The 24,297-nt window shown below is 41.8% G+C and overlaps 1 protein-coding gene across 2 annotated transcripts in view; it reads left to right on the forward strand.

Moving 5' to 3' along the window:
- Positions 1-24,297, forward strand: part of ex (FERM domain containing expanded) — a 153,123-nt gene that overhangs the window by 108,414 nt on the left and 20,412 nt on the right. For both annotated transcript variants that reach the window (XM_071678272.1, XM_071678273.1), the window contains exons 9-11: positions 8,453-8,618; positions 13,771-13,971; positions 21,646-21,780. In XM_071678272.1, coding sequence (XP_071534373.1) covers positions 8,453-8,618; positions 13,771-13,971; positions 21,646-21,780 — 502 coding nt within the window. The remainder of the gene's footprint in view (positions 1-8,452; positions 8,619-13,770; positions 13,972-21,645; positions 21,781-24,297) is intronic.

Below are 24,297 nucleotides of genomic sequence, written 5' to 3' on the forward strand. Positions count from 1 at the left end.
GGAGAAGAGGGAGACCAAATTGGAGGTGGAAAGATGGAGTGAAAAAGATTTTGTGTGATCGGGGCCTGAACATGCAGGAGGGTGAAAGGAGGGCAAGGAATAGAGTGAATTGGAGCGATGTGGTATACCGGGGTTGAAGTGCTGTCAGTGGATTGAATCAAGGCATGTGAAGCGTCTGGGGTAAACCATGGAAAGCTGTGTAGGTATGTATATTTGCGTGTGTGGACGTATGTATATACATGTGTATGGGGGTGGGTTGGGCCATTTCTTTCGTCTGTTTCCTTGCGCTACCTCGCAAACGCGAGAGACAGCGGCAAAAAAAAAAAAAAAAAAAAAAAAAAATATATATATATATATATATATATATATATATATATATATATATATATATATATATATATAATCATCCCTGGGGATAGAGGAAATAAATACTTTCCACGCATTCCCTACGTGCCGTAGAAGGCGACTAAAAGGGGAGTGAGCGGAGGACTTGAAATCCTCCCATCCGGTTTTTAATTTTCCAAAAGAAGGAACAGAGAAGGGGGCCAAGTGAGGACATTCCCATTAAGGCTCAGTCCTCTGCTCTTAACGCTACCTCGCTAATGCGGGAAATGGCGAATATGAATGAAAAAAAAATATATACATATATTGTAAGAGGTCACAATGAGGCGCGTGATCAAGTATATAATAATAACCACGAGGAAAATGGAACATGATAAATTGCCAAGTGTACTTTCGTGTAATGATGTGATGATTACACGAAAGTGCACTTGGGAACTTTTTATCTATTGCTATGGGAAATGAAGGAACTGCATCATTCTTATTCTGGAGGAAAAAAATGTTTATGCAAATATACTATATATAAATAGCACACCATGATAGACAGGGCTGGGGTGCCCAGCCTCTCCACACACAGTGAACCACGATAGGCAGTGCTGGGGGTGGGCAACCTCTCCACACAGTGAACCATGGTGGGCAGTGCTGGGGGTGGGCAACCTCTCCACACACAGTGAACAACAGTGGGCAGTGCTGGGGGTGGGCAACCTCTCCACAAACACTGAGCCACAGTGGGCAGTGCTGGAGGTGGGCAACCTCTCCACACACAGTGAACAACAGTGGGCAGTGCTGGAGGTGGGCAACCTCTCCACACACACTGAGCCACAGTGGGCAGTGCTGGAGGTGGGCAACCTCTCCACACACACTGAGCCACAGTGGGCAGTGCTGGAGGTGGGCAACCTCTCCACACACGCTGAGCCACAGTAGGCAGTGCTGGGGGTGGGCAACCTCTCCACACACAGTGAACCACAGTGGGCAGTGCTGGGGGTGGGCAACCTCTCCACACACAGTGAACCACAGTGGGCAGTGCTGGGGGTGGGCAACCTCTCCACACACAGTGAACCACAGCGGGCAGTGCTGGGGGTGGCCAACCTCTCCACACACACTGAGCCACAGTGGGCAGGTCTGGCGGGGTGGCCAACCTCTCCATACATCGCCACTTTACGTGGAAATCTTGAAGATAACTTTAGTTATTTTTCAAAGTGTGACGCGAGTGTGGGTGAAAACACTGTGAATGAGCGATGGAATGGGTGAGTGAGGCACCCGATGAGTGGGTAAGCTAGTGAGAGAAAGTGAGCGAGCAAGGTGGTGGTGGTGGTGGTGGTTGGTTGGTTGTGGTGTAGTGAGTGTTAAACACGGAAGACGGCTACTGTGTTGCTCCCTCTTGCCTCCCTACTGTCCAGCCCTCTGTACCCTCACCCACCACACAGCCTGGCACACACACACACACACACACACACACACACACACACACACACACGGACAGCAAAAAAAGTACCCCGGACCATCTCACTACACCTCAGTATTCCGGTGCGAACCAAATACCTGTGCCATGCTAACTTCTTACTGTTGTGTCCATATCACTAGAGCGGAGGGTGTGTCCGTGCGTGTGTGTGTGATGGCATGTGGTCCTCGAGGGATGTAGCCAAGGAACTAGGGAGGTGTAGGGAGCCGAAGAGGTCGAACATAGGACTGAGAGGAGGTTAGGCGTGGGTCGGGTGGGTATAACCTTGGGAGACCTTACACGGAGTGCACAGGGAGAATGTTAATATAGGGCTGGTTCATGTACGGCCGCTTCCTTGCCTCAGCCTTGGTACACTCACCTATAGCTGTGTCTGCCTCTCCCATCATTCGTGGATCGTAAAATATCACACACGTCTGAAATCATCCGCCACTCGTCGTTAACCTGGTAGTAGGCAGACCAGCAAGTGAGTGGTAGCGTCTGTATAGTGAGGGAGATTGTCGGTGTTATGGCCTCCCTCTGTTGGTGTTCGTGGCACTGAGAACTCTAGGAAGCCGTGGGCTAGGGAACGATCACGCACTACTGTATCTCCACAGACCATTACACCTTGCGGGGAGGAACGAACTGTGGCTGTACACCACGGCTGAAGGCGGCAGCCTAGTCAGCCAAATCATCGTAAATCCACGAAGTTTAACGCCTTGAGTACAACGGTACGTCCATTAGCTATGATAGTCTGGTCTTTGACCTGACCCTCAAGGATTAGACTAAAATGCCAAACCTTCATACCCTAGGGGTCGTACCGTCGTACTCTAATGATCCTACCGTTATGCTGAAGGTTTTAACAGAGGTATGATGGCGAGTTTAGATCACGCTGTATTCTAACGACTGTCATGACGAGGGCCATTTTAGTTTGTGTTTGTCTATCTTAACGTTTTCTTTTATTTCCCCTGACAAGGCTTGTGCACCCGTTCTACGCACGAGGAACACAACTACTGTACGAGTTTAAGCAAGATGAGTGGCAGCAGGCTCCTCCCGGCGTTAATCAACGGCCTCTCGCCACTGTAACCGTATTGTCAAGCGCACGATGAGATGAGCATTTTATTTAGTTTTCCTTGTAGTCATTTATTATTCCCTTGGAACACTAAAAGCTGGGACAGTGAGCTAACATTTACTACTGTTTGAGTTCGGTCAAAAGTGTGGTAGGTGGAGTTAGCAATCAGAAAACAGAGAACAAACACCCCTCGCTTTATTTTTATTCTTTTATCATTTTAAGGTCCTTGTCCCATACGGCAAGTTATCGCAGACTGAAGTCAGTTTTTTAGCAGAGGGTTCGAGTTTTGTAGCTTGGAAAAAATCCCTGGCGGAAAGTTGTGTAGGAAGGCAGGTCTGATGTGTAGCAGTTGGTGTACAAGGGTGAGCGACGGGAGGGTGCGGAGGACCTTGGGCGACAGACTGGAGGAGATGCTGGCTCGCCGGCCTCGCTCCCAGTCCCTCTGGTGGCGGCACAGCTAAGTACTCTGGGATTGATACCACTGTATTGTTCACCTGGCCCGACCTTCTTCTTCGGTCATGGAGTGGACACTTTTCAGAATGTAACACCTTGACCTTTTTTTATGAGCGAACATTGTGGCTTTTCTTTTTTGAGAGGGCATTTTCTTTCTGATACCAGTTTCTTGTCGACGGGGATTATAGGTTTTATTTTTCTCAGAACTTTTAACTAACAAATCAGTTATGATTCAAGGAGGAATGGTACCGTAGTGGTTATTAATAAACACGAGTACATCTGACTCCAATAACAGACATACCAACACTTGTGACCAAGATTACAATGAGGGCATTAATCACATAACAGTTTCCTGCTTAGATTTTTAGTGGGCATGGTGTCCGGGTGTGTGCGTATGTGAAATGGGTGTTGTGATGGTGTTGTAAAGGTTTCTAAAGCGGAGGGTTGGAGAAGGAGGTTGTGGGATGAGGGAGTCGGGCTGGAGCATCGTGAGCGGGTGTGTCTGTCTGGCCGGCTACTGTGCTGGACGCAACCACCACCACCGTCTGGCCGCTACCACCATTATCTCATTAACCCCTCTCTCTTATTGCTCCCTCTTCTCGTAAATTATACCCGATCGGAAACCCACCGGAGTTTGTAGAGTTACTGGTAGAAAATGAGGTATGGTGTGGTCAGCCTGGGTGGTGGTATTAGAGGTTGGGGAGGTGTATGTGTGGAGGCAGGCAGCGAGGTGCCGCCATTAGCTAGGCTTGGGCTAAGCGCACTCGGCGGCTGGTTCAGCACAACCCGATACTTAGCAGCTGTAAAGAACATCAGAGTCGGTCAGCCAGGGAGTGTGGTCAGCTGGCTTTCAGGGAACACTTGATGGCATCTCGTACCACGGGTGCCATGTTTGCAGGATTTTAATCCGTGTATCCTAGCCACGGCGGGCCCTTAGGCGGATTATAGGGTACTTGGGCGCTGTAGGATTGTCAGATGGACCATATGGGCGGGAGAGGGTGGGCTGAGGGTGTGGTGTGAGGGTGGAGGTTGGGCTGGTGGTGAGGGGTGGGCCAGGTAGCGAGCTCTGGCATCAGTGTGCGTAACACAGTGGCGGGTTCCTGCCACTTGGGCCCGCCTCCCCGCTCCCCCACACCCACCCCCCCACACAGTTACCTTGCCCCCCCCACCCCCACCCCACACTAATACCACTTTCCGCCCCTCCAACCCTACCCACACTTATTCGCCTGCCTCCACAACCCTCCACGCCGTGTTCTCTCTTCTCGTGCCCTCCACTTTTCTTGCTCCATCCCCGTTGACTCCCTTGTTTATTCCTCTACCTCTTGTCCCATCATGATTCTCGAGCCACCTGTGCTCACTTAAGGTCTTAACCACTATGGAACGACCCTTGAGTATGATGACGAGGGCCTTGCCTTCGACCTAACCGTTAAGGATCAGGTCATGTACAGGGCCATTATAATACCCAAGGGTCGTACCGTCTTTCTCAAGGGCAGCACCGTCGTCCTCAAGAGTCGTACCTTCGTGCTCAAGGGGTTAACACAGCTGCATCCTGTCTTCTCACGACCCTCCCCCCTGAACATTGCCACTAATAACGGTGGCAGAGAAGGAAACCGCCCTTAACTCTTTTGAAATAGTTTATGGTAGCGTTGGTTGCGGTGAGCCCCGAATGTGACCCCAGAGTATGACCGGCAAGTATACTAGAGAAGAGTATGTGCAGCAAATATGACCAGCGAAAATGACCCCCCCCCCCCTCTCTCTCTCTCCTCCAGGGCGAGTCTTTGGCTACCAATTTCGGCAGATAGTAGTTTCCCTTCGTACATATATGATTATGAAATAATTGAATGAATGAGCTATAGCAGGGTCACAGAAAAAAAAAAATAAGAGACTTCCATGGAGTTTTCACAGTGGTGGAATAATTCACTTTTTAGTTGCTGAAGTATCATCGCCCGCTAGCTTTGTGTGATGGTTGATGAACAGTGGAAGGGTATAAAGGTGATGCAGTCGAGGTTTTTAGCGGCCGCGGGAACTGGCTTGGTAGCCCACTACAGTAATTAAAGCCTTGGTAACTGGATTTGAAGTTCGACACGGCACGTAGCCATAGGCCGGGCAGATGGGTTCGAGGACCACCACAGCAAATGTTTAGAAGCCTCTCTGAAGGTTTAAAGCAACGCACATTGCATGTTCTTCGGTGGGTTCGAAGTTCATGGCAGCAAAGAGCTTGTAGTGTGAGTTCTGAACGGAGTCTGACCTCAAGCCTTTCCAGATACATTATGAACTTTATAAAATAAATCATTTCAATCTATTAATGGAAGAAATAAAGGAGAGGTCACATTTCATTTTCTTAACTTCTTACGAGTTCTGAATTTTAAGGCTGCCAACTAATATATTTTATCTGCATTTCCATATGGATCTCTATACCTTTACCATTGCCTAATTATTTAATTGAATGTACAACGCTTCTTTTTACTGACTTGATGTTATATGTACGTACTCTCTTTGATTTACTTATTCATCATATGTGTTTGTTCAACTTGGGGAAGGTATTCACCACACTCGTGGGGGGGGGGGTTCAAGAACTCATCATACAGCATTTCTACAACTTTATATATTGTCTACATTCAGACTTTCATCACTTATTCAATTCGTCCACTTTTCTGCTACCATAAAAGTACTCTTTACATCTTTTGCAACAAGTTTTTTGTTATGGCCTTTAGTTGTTCTGTCTTTACATATTTTCGAAGAACTAATCAGCCATCATCAGACTGGTGTATAAACTTGGGCTTGTTATCAAGTCAGCCCTTGCTCTTCTCTCCTCTGTAATGGAAAGATTTATGGCCTCTAACTTCTATTGTAACTCAGCCCTCTTACTTCAAATGCCACTTTCTTACCCTACTCTGGATGTTCACCATAAGTGCAGCAGTAGGCAAGTTTAGCGTTGACCCTTTAGCACGAGTGTATGTATATGATGGGCTGGCCTTTAGGGTCAGTCCGGTGAACATATCATCATACCCAAGAGTCCAAACGTCGTGCTCAGAAGACCAATTTCGTTCTGCATTACTGTCTATACTATGGAGGGACAGTAGTACCTTGACCTGTAGTTATGCACTATCAGTAACAGGTGTTCTTTAAAACACTTGACAAAACACATACAATGAAATGGGTCGACAAGCACTAAACGACTGCCGTATCAACTTAGTCGAAACACCACCCCACCAATCATACATCCATGTGAAACCACACTCCCCAGACAAACACGTGTCACACTCCCAACTACGCTCTGGACAACACCTAACCCTACATTCCGAAAAGCATCGATTCAAACACATCCCAGGATCTTTCATGCCCATGATGCAGCAACCAAAATGAAGATAACAAACACTTACAACTCATATGCCCCGCACTCTCCACCACAGATACGCACACACATTAGTACACTTTATGACTTATGGTCCCGCCCGGTGATCATGACGGCCTTCCTGGGTGTTTGGGAGTTTCATACACAGAAGGGAATCCTAAGGGGTAGGAAGTCAGTCTTAATTTAAGTGATGGTACACAAAAAATTAGCCAGTTTGATGTTTGTTTCGTTCCACAACTACTTGTAAACAGTAGAGGACTTTAACTCTTGAAGCCTGTCTTCCTTTTAGGAACAAGTTTATCTTCACCATGACCTTTTAGTCCTTTTTCATCAAATCTCTTTAAGAAGTGGGCATGTGTATCTGTGATTGATGCATGTTTGCTGAAAAAAATGAAGTTCTAATGTAGGTATACAAGAGAGACTAGGTTAACTGCTAATAAAGTATATAAAGCTTACTGCTAATTAAGGAACGAAGTAGAGATGCTAACTTTAACTGTTAATTTGGGTACAGTTGGTACGAAGTAAAGATGCTTCTCTTCAGTGATAATTCAGGTACATATTAAGTAAGAAGATGCTAACCTAAACCGTTAACTAAGTACGAAGTAAAGATGCTACCCAATAGGCAGCACAGGCTTGATCACATGACCCAGAAACAGCAAGAGGACTCATATGTCGGGAAAACAAATGCTCTTTAGTAACGTGTGGGACAGTGGAATGAGTGCATTTGTGTATGAAATAAAAACAACCCATATGCCTTTGTGACATTTCTTTATGCTTTGGTACATTTTTTAGTGCCTGAGACTGAAATATATGAATGATATAACAACGTGGGAGCCTCCAAAAGCTTCAGCCTAAGGCCCATTACTTCCGTCATCTACTATTGGAAGTAAGTGCATGATGATTCCTTAGCTTAGGAACCGATGGTTTGGACACAACTGCCATACTCCAGATTTTCTATTTTTACATAATAGCCATTTGTGGCTAGATCAAATGAATAGTAAAATAATGATTAGTAAGAAAGAAAAAACATACAACAGGGATTAATTTGAGTTCCAGAGATGTTTGTAAACCTGACTCTTGATGGTAGAGAGGTTATATGAAGAGGATAAAACAAATGAATAAGAAAATTCCACAGCTTTGCTGTATAAGGAAAGATGAACTGCATTATAATGGCTAGTCCTCACATGGCTGGTCTACACACAAAATGTATTGGATGCAGCAGGCAGTTATGTGTTACTGAATGGGACATAAACAAACAACTTGGACAGCAGTGGCTGCAATGATACCTCTAGAACAGATAATGGGATGCAACATCATAATGAATGGAAAGAGATGGTTGGTAAGAGGGGAGAAAGAGAACTGATAAGGCAGAAGGCTTTTGATTCCATTTTGGCTAAAAGAGAGGTGTATGAAGAGGTATTCCAGATTTGTATACAGGACTTCATTTTGGGGTGACTGAGATCCTTGTAGATACGAAATGGCAACTTAGAAGAAAACTAATTTAAACACCTTTGTATAACCACCCAGCATTTTGGATGAAGATTGAGTGACATGCCTTTTTTTCAGAGCTTGCTTTGACAATACATTCCTTGTGTAAAGATATTTGTAGGATTCAGAATTTCCAAATTTTGTGTCTAGTACAAAAAGCAGTTGCACCTACTAAGAAAAATCAGTGTTGATTGTGTACACGCCAGAAAACAGATGAACAGTATTCAATATATCTTTGTAAGAAAAAGGTGAAAAACGGAAATTCTAACATTATAAAGGGATTATTCATGAGTGCCTTGACTTTCAGAAGAAGAAGTTTGAGGTGCGAGCACTGAGCTACCCAGGCAAACTGACCTTCTACACAACCAGTGATGAGAAGAGTAAGCACCTTCTGTACCTTTGTCGCCTCACACACCAGTTCAACCTGGCACTCCAACCACGACTGGCAGAGCTGAGACGAATCCACGAGGAAGGTTCGTGTTTTTTAAGGCCAACGCTCTTATTCCATGACTCTGAAGCTTGTGCTATTTCTTGCTTTCTTTTATGCCTTTCGTAACTTCTGTTTATGTGTTTTTGTATCATTTCTATGCCAGTGTAGCTTTCTTCTATTCTTTGTATCCTTCACTTATGTTTTTTAGCTTTCCTTTATGCCTTTGTGACATTTCTTTATGCTTTGGTAGCTTTTTTGATGCCTTTGCAAGTTTTCCTCTAAGTTTATGCAGTGCTCTTTAAGCCTTTGTAACTCTTTCATGCTTTTCTAGCCTTCCTGTATGCCTTTGTAGCTTCTCATTATCCTTCCATAGTTTTCTTTTATTCTTTTTAAACTTTTCCTTATTCCTATTTATTTTTCTCATATGACTTTGTAACTTTCATTTATGCTATTTATCTTTCCTTTTATGCATCTTTAACTTTTTATGCCAATTTAGACTTCATAAATGCTTTTGTAGCTGTTCTTTGTCTCTACATTTTTCTTTTCATTTTGATGACTTTTCTCTATGCCTTCAGTTTTCTTGTATGCTTTTGTATATTCTTTTTATATTTTTGTAGCTTTCATTTATGTCTTTGCAATGTTTATGTCTTTTTGTTGTCTTTCGTGACTCATATATATCATTTTTGTAATTTTCCATGTGCTGATTGTACATTTACTGGCACTCCTTCCTCAACACAAAAGAAACCAATTTTCTATGGGTTGATTTTACATATATTGGCACTCCTTCCTCAACACAAAAGAACCCTAAGATCTACAGCAGCCGAATCTGGAATATGTTAGAGATCCATTCCTAATGACTTAGGCCCCCCTCCCCAGCTCATTAAGCTCTCCTGTCAAATTTCAATAAAATCCCTTCTCCTAAAGAACACACAAACATACTCATGAGATAATACAAAAAAATCAGACACAAGTCAACCTCACACCTAGAGAAGTCATGAAAAACCAACACAAATTCCATCCATACACAACTGCCCATCCACCCTTCACTCCTTCTGTGATACAAGCAATGCAATCAAAACCTTAAAGAACTCTCTTGCAACAGGCCCTGACAACTTATCAAACTTTCAAATCAAACACTTTGGCTCATTTGCCATTCAAGCACTTACAGATATCTTCAACTGCATTTTGCTACACAACAAAATTCCTAACATATGGAAACTTGCCAACATAATACCAATCCTAAAACCCTTTTAACTGCCCAACTCCCCCACCAGTTACTGCTGTATGTCACTTCTATTCTCAATCAATATCCAAACTCTGTGAAAAACTGACCCACATCAGAATCAAACAAAACATTCCATGTTCACCCACATGGCATGGCATCAGACCCAAACACTCCACAGCAACGTTACACACTGACCCAACACAACATACTCTGTGTCTTCAACTTACCACAGCCCCTCCCTCCTGCACATTACTGGTAGCAAAAAGACATAAAGAAAGCATTTGATACAATCCTCCAACACATTCTCACACAAAAGATACTCCTCAGCAATGATAAAGTGTTTGGCCATTTCATGGCCACTTTCATAGCCAGCCATCATGGCAAAGTCACTTACAATGGCTTTACTTACCATGGAGTTCCCCAAGGGGCAGTTTTTTCTTCATGTCTCCTCAATCTCTTCCTACACAGCCTCCCATTACCTCAAACAAACCACAGCATGAAGGTCTTTTCATATGCAGATAACTTCACAATCACATCACAACACTCTGACACCACAGTTACAACAACAAACATGCAGCGCTGGAATACAAAACTCATACTGTATCCCACCTAGAACAGAAAGTCTGCTTCATCACAAAAGTCTTCAATCACTTTTATCCCCAGACAGACATGAAACCAGCTCACATCCTTCAGTCACCTACAGTGGACTGTCATTCCCACTGAACTAAATGCCAATCATTCGAGGCATCACATACAACACACAAATGACATTCACTCCCCACACCAATAACATCAACAGATAAGCAACACACAAACGAAAAACCTTCAGAATTTGGACACAAACAAGTATCCTACAGCATCTGATGCAAAATTCACACTCCACTTTAAATTACACCTCACCTGCCCAGTCTTCTGTCCTCAAAAGCAAATACAACAACAATGTGAAAATCACACAAAATAGTGCACCCAAATCAATTACTAGTTACCTAGCAACCACAAACACAAAGAAACAAAGATCTTCCCAGTATAGTCCCACCTCAAAATGCTTGACACTCACTTTTGTGCAGTGGCACTAGATCCCACCCATACAAACCTCTCCATAACTGAACATCAACCCCCAAAGTAGAAATAAAAATCTTACCCCCTGTCTCTCACTTCAGTTATCTCTACTTACATATCCCACAACCCCCAACAAATATAACAAAGACAAAACATACACACTGAAATAACCTTACAAGTACTGAAGATCACCTCTCCCAACTCAGTCTTAGACACCACTTCACCAGATATACAACCCATCAGAAGCCTCATTCTCACATCTACACTCTGGACACCACCCATATCTAAACCCTAAAATGCTACAACCAGCATTTTAACATATTCTAAGGCCCCTGATGCATCTTCCATAAAAAAAGGCATCCAGCACTTACTACTCAATTGCCCCAAACTCTATGCAGACAAGACAGATACACAAACACACACACACACATCACCACACTATGAAGTGGTCCCAACAGGTGGCCATGGCCAGTTTCCTGAGTGCTGCAGGAGCTTCTCAAAGATTGAAGGGACTCCTGGGACAGGAAGTAAGTTTGAATGTATGTATGTATGTGTGTGTGTGTGTATATATATATATATATATATATATATATATATATATATATATATATATATATATATATATATATTTTCTTTTTTTTTTTCTTTTCATACTATTCGCCATTTCCCACGTTAGCGAGGTAGCGTTAAGAACAGAGGACTGGGCCTTTGAGGGAATATCGTCACCTGGCCCACTTCTCTGTTCCTTCTTTTGGAAAATAAAAAAAAAAAAAAACGAGAGGGGGAGGATTTCCAGCCCCCGCTCCCTCCCCTTTTAGTCGCCTTCTACGACACGCAGGGAGTACGTGGGAAGTATTCTTTCTCCCCTATCCCCAGGGATAATATATATATATATATATATATATATATATATATATATATATATATATATATATATATATATATATATATATATATATATATATATATGTTGGTGGGTTGGGCCATTCTTTCATCTGTTTACTTGCGCTACCTCTCCCAGGCCAATGTGGGAGACAGCGTCAAAGTATAATAGAAAAATATAAATAATAATAAAGAAGGAACAGAGAAGGGGGCCAGGTGAGGATATTCCCTCAAAGGCCCAGTCCTCTGCTCTTAACGCTGCCTCGCTATCGCGGGAAATGGCGAATAGTATGAAAGAAAAGAAAATATTATTATTTATATTTTTCTATTATACTTTGACGCTGTCTCCCACATTGGCCTGGGAGAGGTAGCGCAAGTAAACAGATGAAAGAATGGCCCAACCCACCCACATACCCATGTATATACATAAACCCCCACACACGCACATGTACATACCTATACATTTCAACATATACATACATATACATACACAGACATATACATATATACACATGTACACATCCATACATGCTGCAGTCATCCAATCCTGCCGCCACCCTGCCACACATGAAATGATATCCTCCTCCCCCTGCGTGCATGCGAGGTAGCACCAGGAAATGACAACAAAGGCCACATTCGTTCACACTCAGTCTCTAGCTGTCATGTTTAATACACCGAAACCACAGCTCCCTTTCCACATCCAGGCCCCACAAAACTTTCCATGGTTTACCCGAGACACTTCACATGCCTTGGTTCAATCCATTGACAGCACGTCAACCCAAGTATACCACATCGTTCCAGTTCACTTTATTCCTTGCACGCCTTTCACCCTCCTATATGTTCAAGCCCCGATTGCTCAAAATCTTTTTCAGTCCATCCTTCCACCTCCAATTTGGTCTCCCACTTCACCTCTTTCCCTCCACCTGACACATATATCCTCTTTGTCAATCTTTCCTTGCTCATTCTCTCCATGTGACCAAACCATTTCAATACACCCTCTTCTGCTCTCAACCACTCTCTTTTTTACCACACATCTCTCTTACCCTTTCATTACTTACTCGATCAAACCACCTCGCACCACATATTGTCCTCAAACATCTCATTTCCAACACATCCACCCTCCTCCGCACAACCCTATCTATCACCCATGCCTCAACCATATAACACTGTTGGAACCACTATTCCTTCAGACATACCCATTTTTGCTCTCTGAGATAACGCTCTCGCCATCCATACCTTCTTCAATGCTCCCAGAACCTTTGCCCCCCTCCCCCACCTGTGACTCACTTCCGCTTACATCATTCCATCCACTGCCAAATCCACTCCCAGATATCTAAAACACTTCACTTCCTCCAGTTTTTCTCCATTCAATCTTACCTCCCAGTTGACTTGTCCCTAAACCCTACTTAACCTAATAATCTTGCTTTTATTCACATTTACTCTCATATTTCTTCTTTCACACACTTTATCAAACTCATTCACCAACTTCTGCAATTTCTCACTGTAATCAGCCACCAGCGTTGTATCATCAGTGAACAAGTGACTCACTTCCCAAACCCTCTCATCCGCAACAGACTGCATACTTGTGTGTGTGTGTCTGTGTGTTTACCTAACTCATACATGACATTCCTTTAAAGAATTTTGTAAAGAACTATGTGAGGGGTAAGCAGTAAAAACACTGATCAGAGAGACTGAAGAGAGTCAGTTAGCAGAAGTGTGGTGAATGATAAAAAAAAAAAAAAGTGAAAGATTGAGTTTTTAAGTGGTATTGGCATTCAGAGACAGTACATGAAAGACTGCTTATAGGTTCAACAAGAAACTAGGGAGTGAGGTACACAAGAGACTGAAAGTAATATCAAAAGCCAGAGGGTGTACTTGAGAGAATTGCATGCATAAATGATTTGGTATATGTATTGAGTGATCCTGGTGTTCAGAAGAAACTCTGGAATAACCTTCCTTGTTGTAAAGATAATGCAAAAATCATCTCAAAACTTTTCACTGCATTAAAAAGCTATCATTACACCTGCAGATCGCAGGCGATATCGTGAAAGCTACATCTACGGTGACAGGTATGGAGAGGTAGGAGTTGTCACTGACACTTTAGGAGGTCTACGAGGTTATTTAGCCAAGACTTCAGCAGATCAGCGAGTTTCAGTTATCTCTAACACTTCATCCAATACTACATCTGGCATTGTCTCTGATCGTGTCCTGTCACTCGATGGGAGTGAGGGTAAGTACTGTTAATGAAACAGTTTTTGGTGAGGATAAAATTTTCCTAAGTACAGTTGAGGTACAAGTTTTCATTAAATGAATAATAGTACATTTCCTTTAGATGGCTAATGAGTTGTCGCTATGTCAGAAGGTCTGTATCTTGCAGATATAAAGGAATCATTATAATATATACAAATAAAGTTGATTGTTACAAATTGGCATTAGTAAAGTAAACGCTTCAAAACTTTTGATTAATGAGCATTACCTATAACTTGCAAAATTGTCATATTTCAAAAGACTGGATGTATTGTAAAATCATAAGTTCAAGAATATGGAAATGTGCAGGCAGATAACTATGAGGTCGTTCTCTTTAAGAAAAAGGAGTCACAGTGTAAATATGATAAGATGTAGAAAAGAAGCAAATAATACAATAGTTACAGAATGTGGTTAGGATAGACACTGAAATAGAAGCTAACTTTTAGTACATATTTTAGTCATGAAGCTGTAATAATATAAGATAAAAAAAGATGAGAGTGATATCGAAGCCAACTTTCAGTATAAATTTTAGTAGCGATGAAGCTGTAATATTAAAAAAAAAGAGAGAGAGTACTATCTGGTGCTGAAATAACCCCTTTAATATATGCCAATGAGATGTGAACTTCAACACCTGAATGGTTTGAGTTTAAGTGGTCAATATGGATTGCCTTCAATGTGGATGTTAAGACCAGATGAGTGTAATGAAGTTAAAGAGGAATAAAAAAAAGGTGAAACACTGAAGTAATATGGGCATATGGATAATCAATGTTGAGAATGATTTTTATTTGAATGAAACAAGTAGGAATGTATGTAGAGAAGGTAAATATAGAGAAGGTGGAAATGTAGAATTGGGAAATACCTTTTAGAGAGAATTGTCTGAAAGGAGGATTATTCAGATTTGTCTTAACATGGTGGTGTTTATAGCAAGAAAAAGAGTACATGATTGTGAAATTTTTCCCCTCCAGTTATTGCAAGGTGCCCGGTCATGTAGTCTTTCTAAACCAGATTAGCTTCTGTACACCTTTAAGATTCAAAGACTCAACAAGATACTCAGAACATACACAAGCAGGCAGCATCACTTTTGGCAAAATTGTATTATTGTCAGTAGAAGAAAGGAGTTCAGTATTGTTTAAGCACTTCTCACTCCAGCAAGCCCATCATTTCCTTGCTGCTCACTGCCTTGGATCTGTTGGCATCCCATAAAAGTGGTCCTTAGGTAAAACATAAAAAAATATTCAGGTGTTACGCTGCCTGCATGTTGTCACTGCAAGTGAGAAGCCACCATTGGTGAGGATGTGTTATCATCATTGGATGAAAAGACAGTTCTTATCAAGGACATTCTCTAAAGAAGCCCATCATTTCATTGCTCCTGATTAGAACACAGCCTCGAAGCTGAAAAAAACCCATATAAGAAGGATCTTGGGTTTGTATATTAAATGAACCAAACTAGGGCATATGAAGCAACCAAGGGAAACCATGGAAAGGTTTATGGAGCCTCGTTGTGGATAGGGGGCTGTGGTTTTGGCATATTACATGTGACAGAGAATAGATATGAGTGAAAGAGGTCTTCTCTTCATCTGTTCCTGGCCATTACCATGATAATGCGAGACACAGCAAATATACATATATACATTAACATATACATACATATACATACACATACTCAGACATATACATATACACACATGTGCATAATCATTCTTGCTGGCCTTCATCCATTCCTGTCACTACACTGCCCCACAGGAAACAGCACTGCTACCTCCTGCTTCAGCAAGGTAGTGCCTGGAAAAGCAGACAAAAAAAGGCCACATTTGCTTACACTCAGTCTTTAGCTGTCATGTGTAGTGCATATGAAAGCGTGCTTCAATAGAACATACAAACCTCCAACAGCCATGTTCGAACCCGGGACCCCTGCACGACAGGCGGGAGCACTATATATATATATATATATATATATATATATATATATATATATATCCTGATGATACAGCGCTGGTGGCTGATTCATGTGAGAAACTGCAGAAGCTAGTGACTGAGTTTGGTAAAGTGTGTGAAAGAAGAAAGTTAAGAGTAAATGTGAATAAGAGCAAGGTTATTAGGTACAGTAGGGTTGAGGGTCAAGTCAATTGGGAGGTAAGTTTGAATGGAGAAAAACTGGAGGAAGTAAAGTGTTTTAGATATCTGGGAGTGGATCTGGCAGCTTATGGAACCATGGAAGCGGAAGTGGATCATAGGGTGGGGGAGGGGGCGAAAATCCTGGGAGCCTTGAAGAATGTGTGGAAGTCGAGAATATTATCTCGTAAAGCAAAAATGGGTATGTTTGAAGGAATAGTGGTTCCAACAAAGTTGTATGGTTGCGAGGCGTGGGCTATGGATAGAGTTGTGCGCAGGAGGATGGATGTGCCGGAAATGAGATGTTTGAGGACAATGTGTGGTGTGAGGTGGTTTGATCGAGTAAGTAACGTAAGGGTAAGAGAGATGTGTGGAAATAAAAAGAGCGTGGTTGAGAAAGCAGAAGAGGGTGTTTTGAAATAGTTTGGGCACATGGAGATAATGAGTGAGGAAAGATTGACCAAGAGGATATATGTGTCGGAGGTGGAGGGAACGAGGAGAAGTGGGAGACCAAATTGGAGGTGGAAAGATGGAGTGAAAAAGATTTTGTGTGATCGGGGCCTGAACATGCAGGAGGGTGAAAGGAGGGCAAGGAATAGAGTGAATTGGATCGATGTGGTATACCGGGGTTGACATGCTGTCAGTGGATTGAATCAGGGCATGTGAAGCGTCTGGGGTAAACCATGGAAAGCTGTGTAGGTATGTATATTTGCGTGTGTGGACGTATGTATATACATGTGTATGGGGGGGGGTTGGGCCATTTCTTTCGTCTGTTTCCTTGCGCTACCTCGCAAACGCGGGAGACAGCGACTAAGTATAATAAATAAATAAATAAAATAAACAATATATATATATATATATATATATATATATATATTTTGCTTTGTTGCTGTCTCCCGCTTTTGTGAGGTAGCGCAAGGAAACAGACGAAAGAAATGGCCCAACCCACCCCCATACACAATGTATATACATACACGTCCACACACGCAAATATACATACCTATACATCTCAATGTACACATATATATACACACACAGACACACACATATATACCCATGCACACAATTCACACTGTCTACCTTTATTAATTCCCATCGCCACCTTGCCACACATGGAATACCATCCCCCTCCCCCCTCATGTGTGCGAGGTAGCACTAGGAAAAGACAACAAAGGCCCCTCTCATTCACACTCAGTCTCTAGCTGTCATGCAATAATGCCCAAAACCACAGCTCCCTTTCCACATCCAGGCCCCACACAACTTTCCATGGTTTACCCCAGACGCTTCACATGCCCTGATTTAATCCACTGACAGCACGTCAACCCCGGTATACCACATCGATCCAATTCACTCTATTCCTTGCCCGCCTTTCACCCTCCTGCATGTTCAGGCCCCGATCACACAAAATCTTTTTCACTCCATCTTTCCACCTCCAATTTGGTCTCCCACTTCTCCTCATTCCCTCCACCTCCGACACATATATCCTCTTGGTCAATCTTTCCTCACTCATTCTCTCCATATATATATATATATATATATATATATATATATTTTATTTTATTTATTATACTTTGTCGCTGTCTCCCGCGTTTGCGAGGTAGCGCAAGGAAACAGACGAAAGAAATGGCCCAACCCCCCCCCCCCCATACACATGTATATACACACGTCCACACACGCAAATATACATACCTACACAGCTTTCCATGGTTTACCCCAGACGCTTCACATGCCTTGATTCAATCCACTGACAGCACGTCAACCCCGGTATACCACATCGCTCCAATTCACTCTATTCCTTGCCCTCCTTTCACCCTCCTGCATGTTCAGGCCCCGATCACACAAAATCTTTTTCACTCCATCTTTCCACCTCCAATTTGGTCTCCCTCTTCTCCTTGTTCCCTCCACCTCCGACACATATATCCTCTTGGTCAATCTTTCCTCACTCATTCTCTCCATGTGCCCAAACCACTTCAAAACACCCTCTTCTGCTCTCTCAACCACGCTCTTTTTATTTCCACACATCTCTCTTACCCTTACGTTACTCACTCGATCAAACCACCTCACACCACACATTGTCCTCAAACATCTCATTTCCAGCACATCCATCCTCCTGCGCACAACTCTATCCATAGCCCATGCCTCGCAACCATACAACATTGTTGGAACCACTATTCCTTCAAACATACCCATTTTTGCTTTCCGAGATAATGTTCTCGACTTCCACACATTCTTCCAGGCCCCCAGAATTTTCGCCCCCTCCCCCACCTTATGATCCACTTCCGCTTCCATGGTTCCATCCGCTGCCAGATCCACTCCCAGATATCTAAAACACTTCACTTCCTCCAGTTTTTCTCCATTCAAACTCACCTCCCAATTGACTTGACCCTCAACCCTACTGTACCTAATAACCTTGCTCTTATTCACATTTACTCTTAACTTTCTTCTTCTACACACTTTACCAAACTCAGTCACCAGCTTCTGCAGTTTCTCACATGAATCAGTCACCAGCGCTGTATCATCAGCGAACAACAACTGACTCACTTCCCAAGCTCTCTCATCCCCAACAGACTTCATACTTGCCCCTCTCTCCAAAACTCTTGCATTCACCTCCCTAACAACCCCATCCATAAACAAATTAAACAACCATGGAGACATCACACACCCCTGCCGCAAACCTACATTCACTGAGAACCAATCACTTTCCTCTCTTACACGTACACATGCCTTACATCCTCGATAAAAACTTTTCACTGCTTCTAACAACTTTCCTCCCACACCATATATTCTTAATACCTTCCACAGAGCATCTCTATCAACTCTATCATATGCCTTCTCCAGATCCATAAATGCTACATACAAATCCATTTGCTTTTCTAAGTATTTCTCACATACATTCTTCAAAGCAAACACCTGATCCACACATCCTCTACCACTTCTGAAACCACACTGCTCTTCCCCAATCTGATGCTCTGTACATGCCTTCACCCTCTCAATCAATACCCTCCCATATAATTTACCAGGAATACTCAACAAACTTATACCTCTGTAATTTGAGCACTCACTCTTATCCCCTTTGCCTTTGTACAATGGCACTATGCACGCATTCCGCCAATCCTCAGGCACCTCACCATGAGTCATACATACATTAAATAACCTTACCAACCAGTCAACAATACAGTCACCCCCTTTTTTAATAAATTCCACTGCAATACCATCCAAACCTGCTGCCTTGCCGGCTTTCATCTTCCGCAAAGCTTTCACTACCTCTTCTCTGTTTACCAAATCATTTTCCCTAACCCTCTCACTTTGCACACCACCTCGACCAAAACACCCTATATCTGCCACTCTATCATCAAACACATTCAACAAACCTTCAAAATACTCACTCCATCTCCTTCTCACATCACCACTACTTGTTATCACCTCCCCATTTGCGCCCTTCACTGAAGTTCCCATTTGCTCCCTTGTCTTACACACTTTATTTACCTCCTTCCAGAACATCTTTTTATTCTCCCTAAAATTTAATGATACTCTCTCACCCCAACTCTCATTTGCCCTTTTTTTCACCTCTTGCACCTTTCTCTTGACCTCCTGTCTCTTTCTTTTATACATCTCCCACTCAATTGCATTTTTTCCCTGCAGAAATTGTCCAAATGCCTCTCTCTTCTCTTTCACTAATACTCTTACTTCTTCATCCCACCACTCACTACCCTTTCTAATCAACCCACCTCCCACACTTCTCATGCCACAAGCATCTTTTGCGCAATCCATCACTGATTCCCTAAATACATCCCATTCCTCCCCCACTCCCCTTACTTCCATTGTTCTCACCTTTTTCCATTCTGTACTCAGTCTCTCCTGGTACTTCCTCACACAGGTCTCCTTCCCAAGCTCACTTACTCTCACCACCCTCTTCACCCCAACATTCACTCTTCTTTTCTGAAAACCCATACAAATCTTCACCTTAGCCTCCACAAGATAATGATCAGACATCCCTCCAGTTGCACCCCTCAGCACATTAACATCCAAAAGTCTCTCTTTCGCATATATATTGTACAAAGGCAAAGGGGATAAAGGTGAGTGTTCAAACTACAGAGGCATAAGTTTGTTGAGTATTCATAGGAAATTATATGGGAGGGTATTGATTGAGAGGGTGAAGGTATGTACAGAACATCAGAGTGGGGAAGAGCAATGTTGTTTCAGAAGTGGTAGAGGATGTGTGGATTAGGTGTATGCTTTGAAGAATGTGTGAGAAATACTTAGAAAAACAGATGGATTTGTATGAAGCATTTATGGATCTGGAGAAGGCATATGATAGGGTTGAGATGCTTTGTGGAAGGTCTTGAGAGTATATGGTGTGGGAGGTAAGTTGCTAGAAGCAGAGAAAAGTTTTTACCAACAATGTAAGGAATGTGTTTGAGTAGGAAGACAGGAGAGTGATTGGTTCCCAGTGAATGTCGGTCTACGGCAGGGGTGTGTGACGTCCCCATGGTTGTCTAATTCATGGATGCAAGAGTTTTGGAGAAAGTATGCAGTCTGTTGGGGATGAGAGGGCCTGGAAAAAGTCATTTGTTGTTCACTGATGATACAGCTCTGGTGGCTGATTCGAGTGAGAAACTGCAGAAGCTGGTGAGAGTTTGGAAAAGTGGGTGAAAGGAGAAAGTTGAGAGTGAATGTGAATAACAGCAAGGTTATTAGGTACAGTAGGGTTGAGGGTCAAGGGTAGGGGAGAAAGAATTCTACCTCTACATCCACTGCATGATGCAGAAGGTGACTAAAAGTAGCGGGAGCAGGGGGACTGGAAATCCTTCCCTCCAGTTTTTAGCTTTCCAAAAGAAGGAGCAAAGAAAGATTGTGGTTCAGATCACTCACTGGTTTGTGAATGTGGCTAAAGAGGAGAGGTAAGAGTGGGAGAACACTATTGCTAAGACATTACTTTTCCACAGATGACTGACGCAAATAAATCTTTGTACAGTGAACGCTTATTACAAGGCATTAAACTAACCAGAAAGCCTTTGAACCCAGAATTTTCCAGATCTTCCTGTACTAATGGTTTTACTTTTACCTGGCAAGTTCTAGCTTGCACCCATTGCTTTTAGAAAGTTCTTCCCTTAACAAGAAAGTTGTAGCCCAGTTAAAGACTAGCAAAATCCAAACTTGGTAGAAAGACACCTCTGGATGAATGTTTCAAACTAAACAAATTAAGGGTGTACAAGTTTCAGGTCCAGTGCTGTTTGATTGACACAGTGTCTTTCCACCATTCTCTTGTTTTAAACTATTAATATAGGTACTTACAGAAATAAAGTATTAAATTTTTTTAGTGGAATCTCTAGGGGAATTGCTTATTCAATCAGGATATTCTCATACCAAGCACTGCCTAGGTTTGACAGATGCCAGATAATGATGCCTTTACCTGGGAAAAGATTAAAATTCTAGGGAAATATTTTAATGTTTACAACATTCATTGCAATTTTTTTTAGCACTAAGCATAATATATACATGAAATGGCAAACTTAATCAAAGTAATGCATGTTTTGACCACTAGATGATCTTGACTCTGAGATTACAATCAACACACCCCCTGCTGCGAGTATTGAGAGTGGAGTAGAGTCTCTAACCAGATCTCTATCACGACTAGACTCCTCATCCAGCAGCACTCATGCTCATACTCCAGACTTTGGTAAGCACAGAGGCTTCCTTACCATACCTTTGGAACTACTGAATTCCTTGCTCGTAACCATACTTATTAATGTTGTTTTCACTTAGTTCTTTTTATGGTGCCACAGCAAAGTAAGGAATGATGCCCTGTATCTATAAAGTACAAAGTTAATGACTGCAGAAATTACATATCTTTCATTTATCATAGGAATATACATCATAGAACGGGTTGGCTACAAAATATGATATACGAAATTCTTTATTGTTTGAATGCCTAGATGGTTCTCACTACATTCATTAAAAATCACTGAATTGTATGAAATTTTTCCAAATTGTGATTCTAACATAAGCTGACTGGAAAAGCTATTTCAGCTAACAGCTTTGAAAGTAACGTCTGACTATTTCTTAGTTTCTGGGAAATTTTAACTTTTGTGCAGTGTATGATTCTATTTTGAGCACAGTGTGAGTTTAAAGAATTTCCTTAACTCACAAAGTGGGAATTTAATTTTTCTTGTGACATGACTAAATAAGTATTTTAGTGTTTCACACAAACCCTATTTTCTTCAAATCATTTAATGTTTCTGTTAGCAAAGATATATTGATTTAGAAAGTCTGGGTTTCCGTTATAGCCCAAGCATTAATTTTTGTAAGGTTTCATTAATATTACCACACTAGCTAGCATGTAAAAGTAATGTCATCTTTATGAACCTATTCAGACATTAGATGAGAGTCAATTTTGTTATGTGTATGTCTAACTTTTAATTGGTAAGAGCTGCTGACACCATACTGAAGTTATCATTCACCTCACATCACTGAATATCTTAGTTGTATCTACGTAAAACACTTGCAGCTGCATGACATCTTCCCATTAAGGTTTTCTAGTCTAACTGATGCCACCGGCCTCCTAAATTTATAATTTATTCATTTTCTTCAAAAGTTTACGTCATATATGTTGTAAAAAAGTAAGCACAGATCACACAGAAGAGTGTACCATGCAGTAATCCTTAACTCTTAAACAACTGGTGACTTGAAAAAGTTTTATCGCAATATAGGCAAAAAACAAGGTTTTCAAATTTTCTGTTTCCCCAGAAAAAAATGAAATGAATACACATAATAGAAGAGGGTATAAAAAAGTGAACTGAAGTACCTTATACTGCCAAGGAATAACATAAGTTAACGTGCAGATCCCCTCAGGGAGTGGTCAAGAAATGAAGTAGGATTTTGGAGGGTATGAATCACTCATATTATCTGTTTCACATTACAAGAAAGAATGAAATACTCTCAAAAGTAAATGGTATGTACAAAAAAGTGAGCCAATATATTTTATATCTTTATGATATACAGCTATAGTTCCCCAGCAGAGTGGTGAAGGAAAGGTTTTAGAGTGTGTGCATCATTCAAATCTTGTGTTTCCCACTGCAAAAGAAGGAAAAGAGAAGGGGGCTAAGTGAGGATATTCCCTCTAAGGCTCAGTCCTCTGTTCTTAATGCTACCTCGCTAATGCGGGAAATGTTGAATATGTATGAATATATATATATATATATATATATATCCCTGGGGATAGGGGAGAAAGAATACTTCCCACGTATTCCCTGCGTGTCGTAGAAGGCGACTAAAAGGGGAGGGAGCGGGGGGCTGGAAATCCTCCCCTCTTGTTTTTTTTTTTTTTTAATTTTCCAAAAGAAGGAACAGAGAAGGGGGCCAGGTGAGGATATTCCCTCAGAGGCCCAGTCCTCTGTTCTTAACGCTACCTTGCTAATGCGGGAAATGGCGAATAGTTTGAAAAAAAAAAATATATTTATATATATATTCATAAATATATATATATATATATATATATATATATATATATATATATATATATATATATATATATATATATATATATTTATATATATATATATATATATATATATATATATTATCATTATTATTATAATTGATCACCATTTCCTGCATCAGTGAGGTAGCACCAGGAAACAGACAAAGAATGGCCCATCCACTCATATACACACAAATATATACATAAACACACCATTCATGAACATATACATACATATACATATCAACATACACACACATATACATACATATATGTACACACAGACATATACATATATACACATGTACTTATTCATACTTGCTGGCCTTCATCCATTCCTGGCGCTACCCTGCCCCACAGGAAACAGCATTGCTACTCCCCCTGATATAGCAAGGTAGTGCCAAGGGGGAAAAAAAAAAAGGCCACTTTCATCCACATTCAGTCTATCTGTCATGTGTAATGCATCCCTCAATCACTTGCACTCCTTCCTTGTAAGTACTGCCCAGATGCCTCACTTTTCTCTTTCACTATTAACTTACTTTCTCATCCCACCATTCACTACTCTCTCTAATCTACCCACCTCCCACATTTAGATTTAGCTACAAGGAGGGAGTGCAAGTGATTGGGAAATGTACAAGAGGAAGCAGTAGGTCAAGAGCAAAGTGCAGGGGCTGAAAAAGAGGGCAAAAGAGTTCAAGTGAGAGAGAACATTAGTAT

The sequence above is a fragment of the Panulirus ornatus genome, chromosome 27, assembly GCF_036320965.1.
Source record: "Panulirus ornatus isolate Po-2019 chromosome 27, ASM3632096v1, whole genome shotgun sequence".
NCBI lineage: Eukaryota > Metazoa > Arthropoda > Malacostraca > Decapoda > Palinuridae > Panulirus > Panulirus ornatus.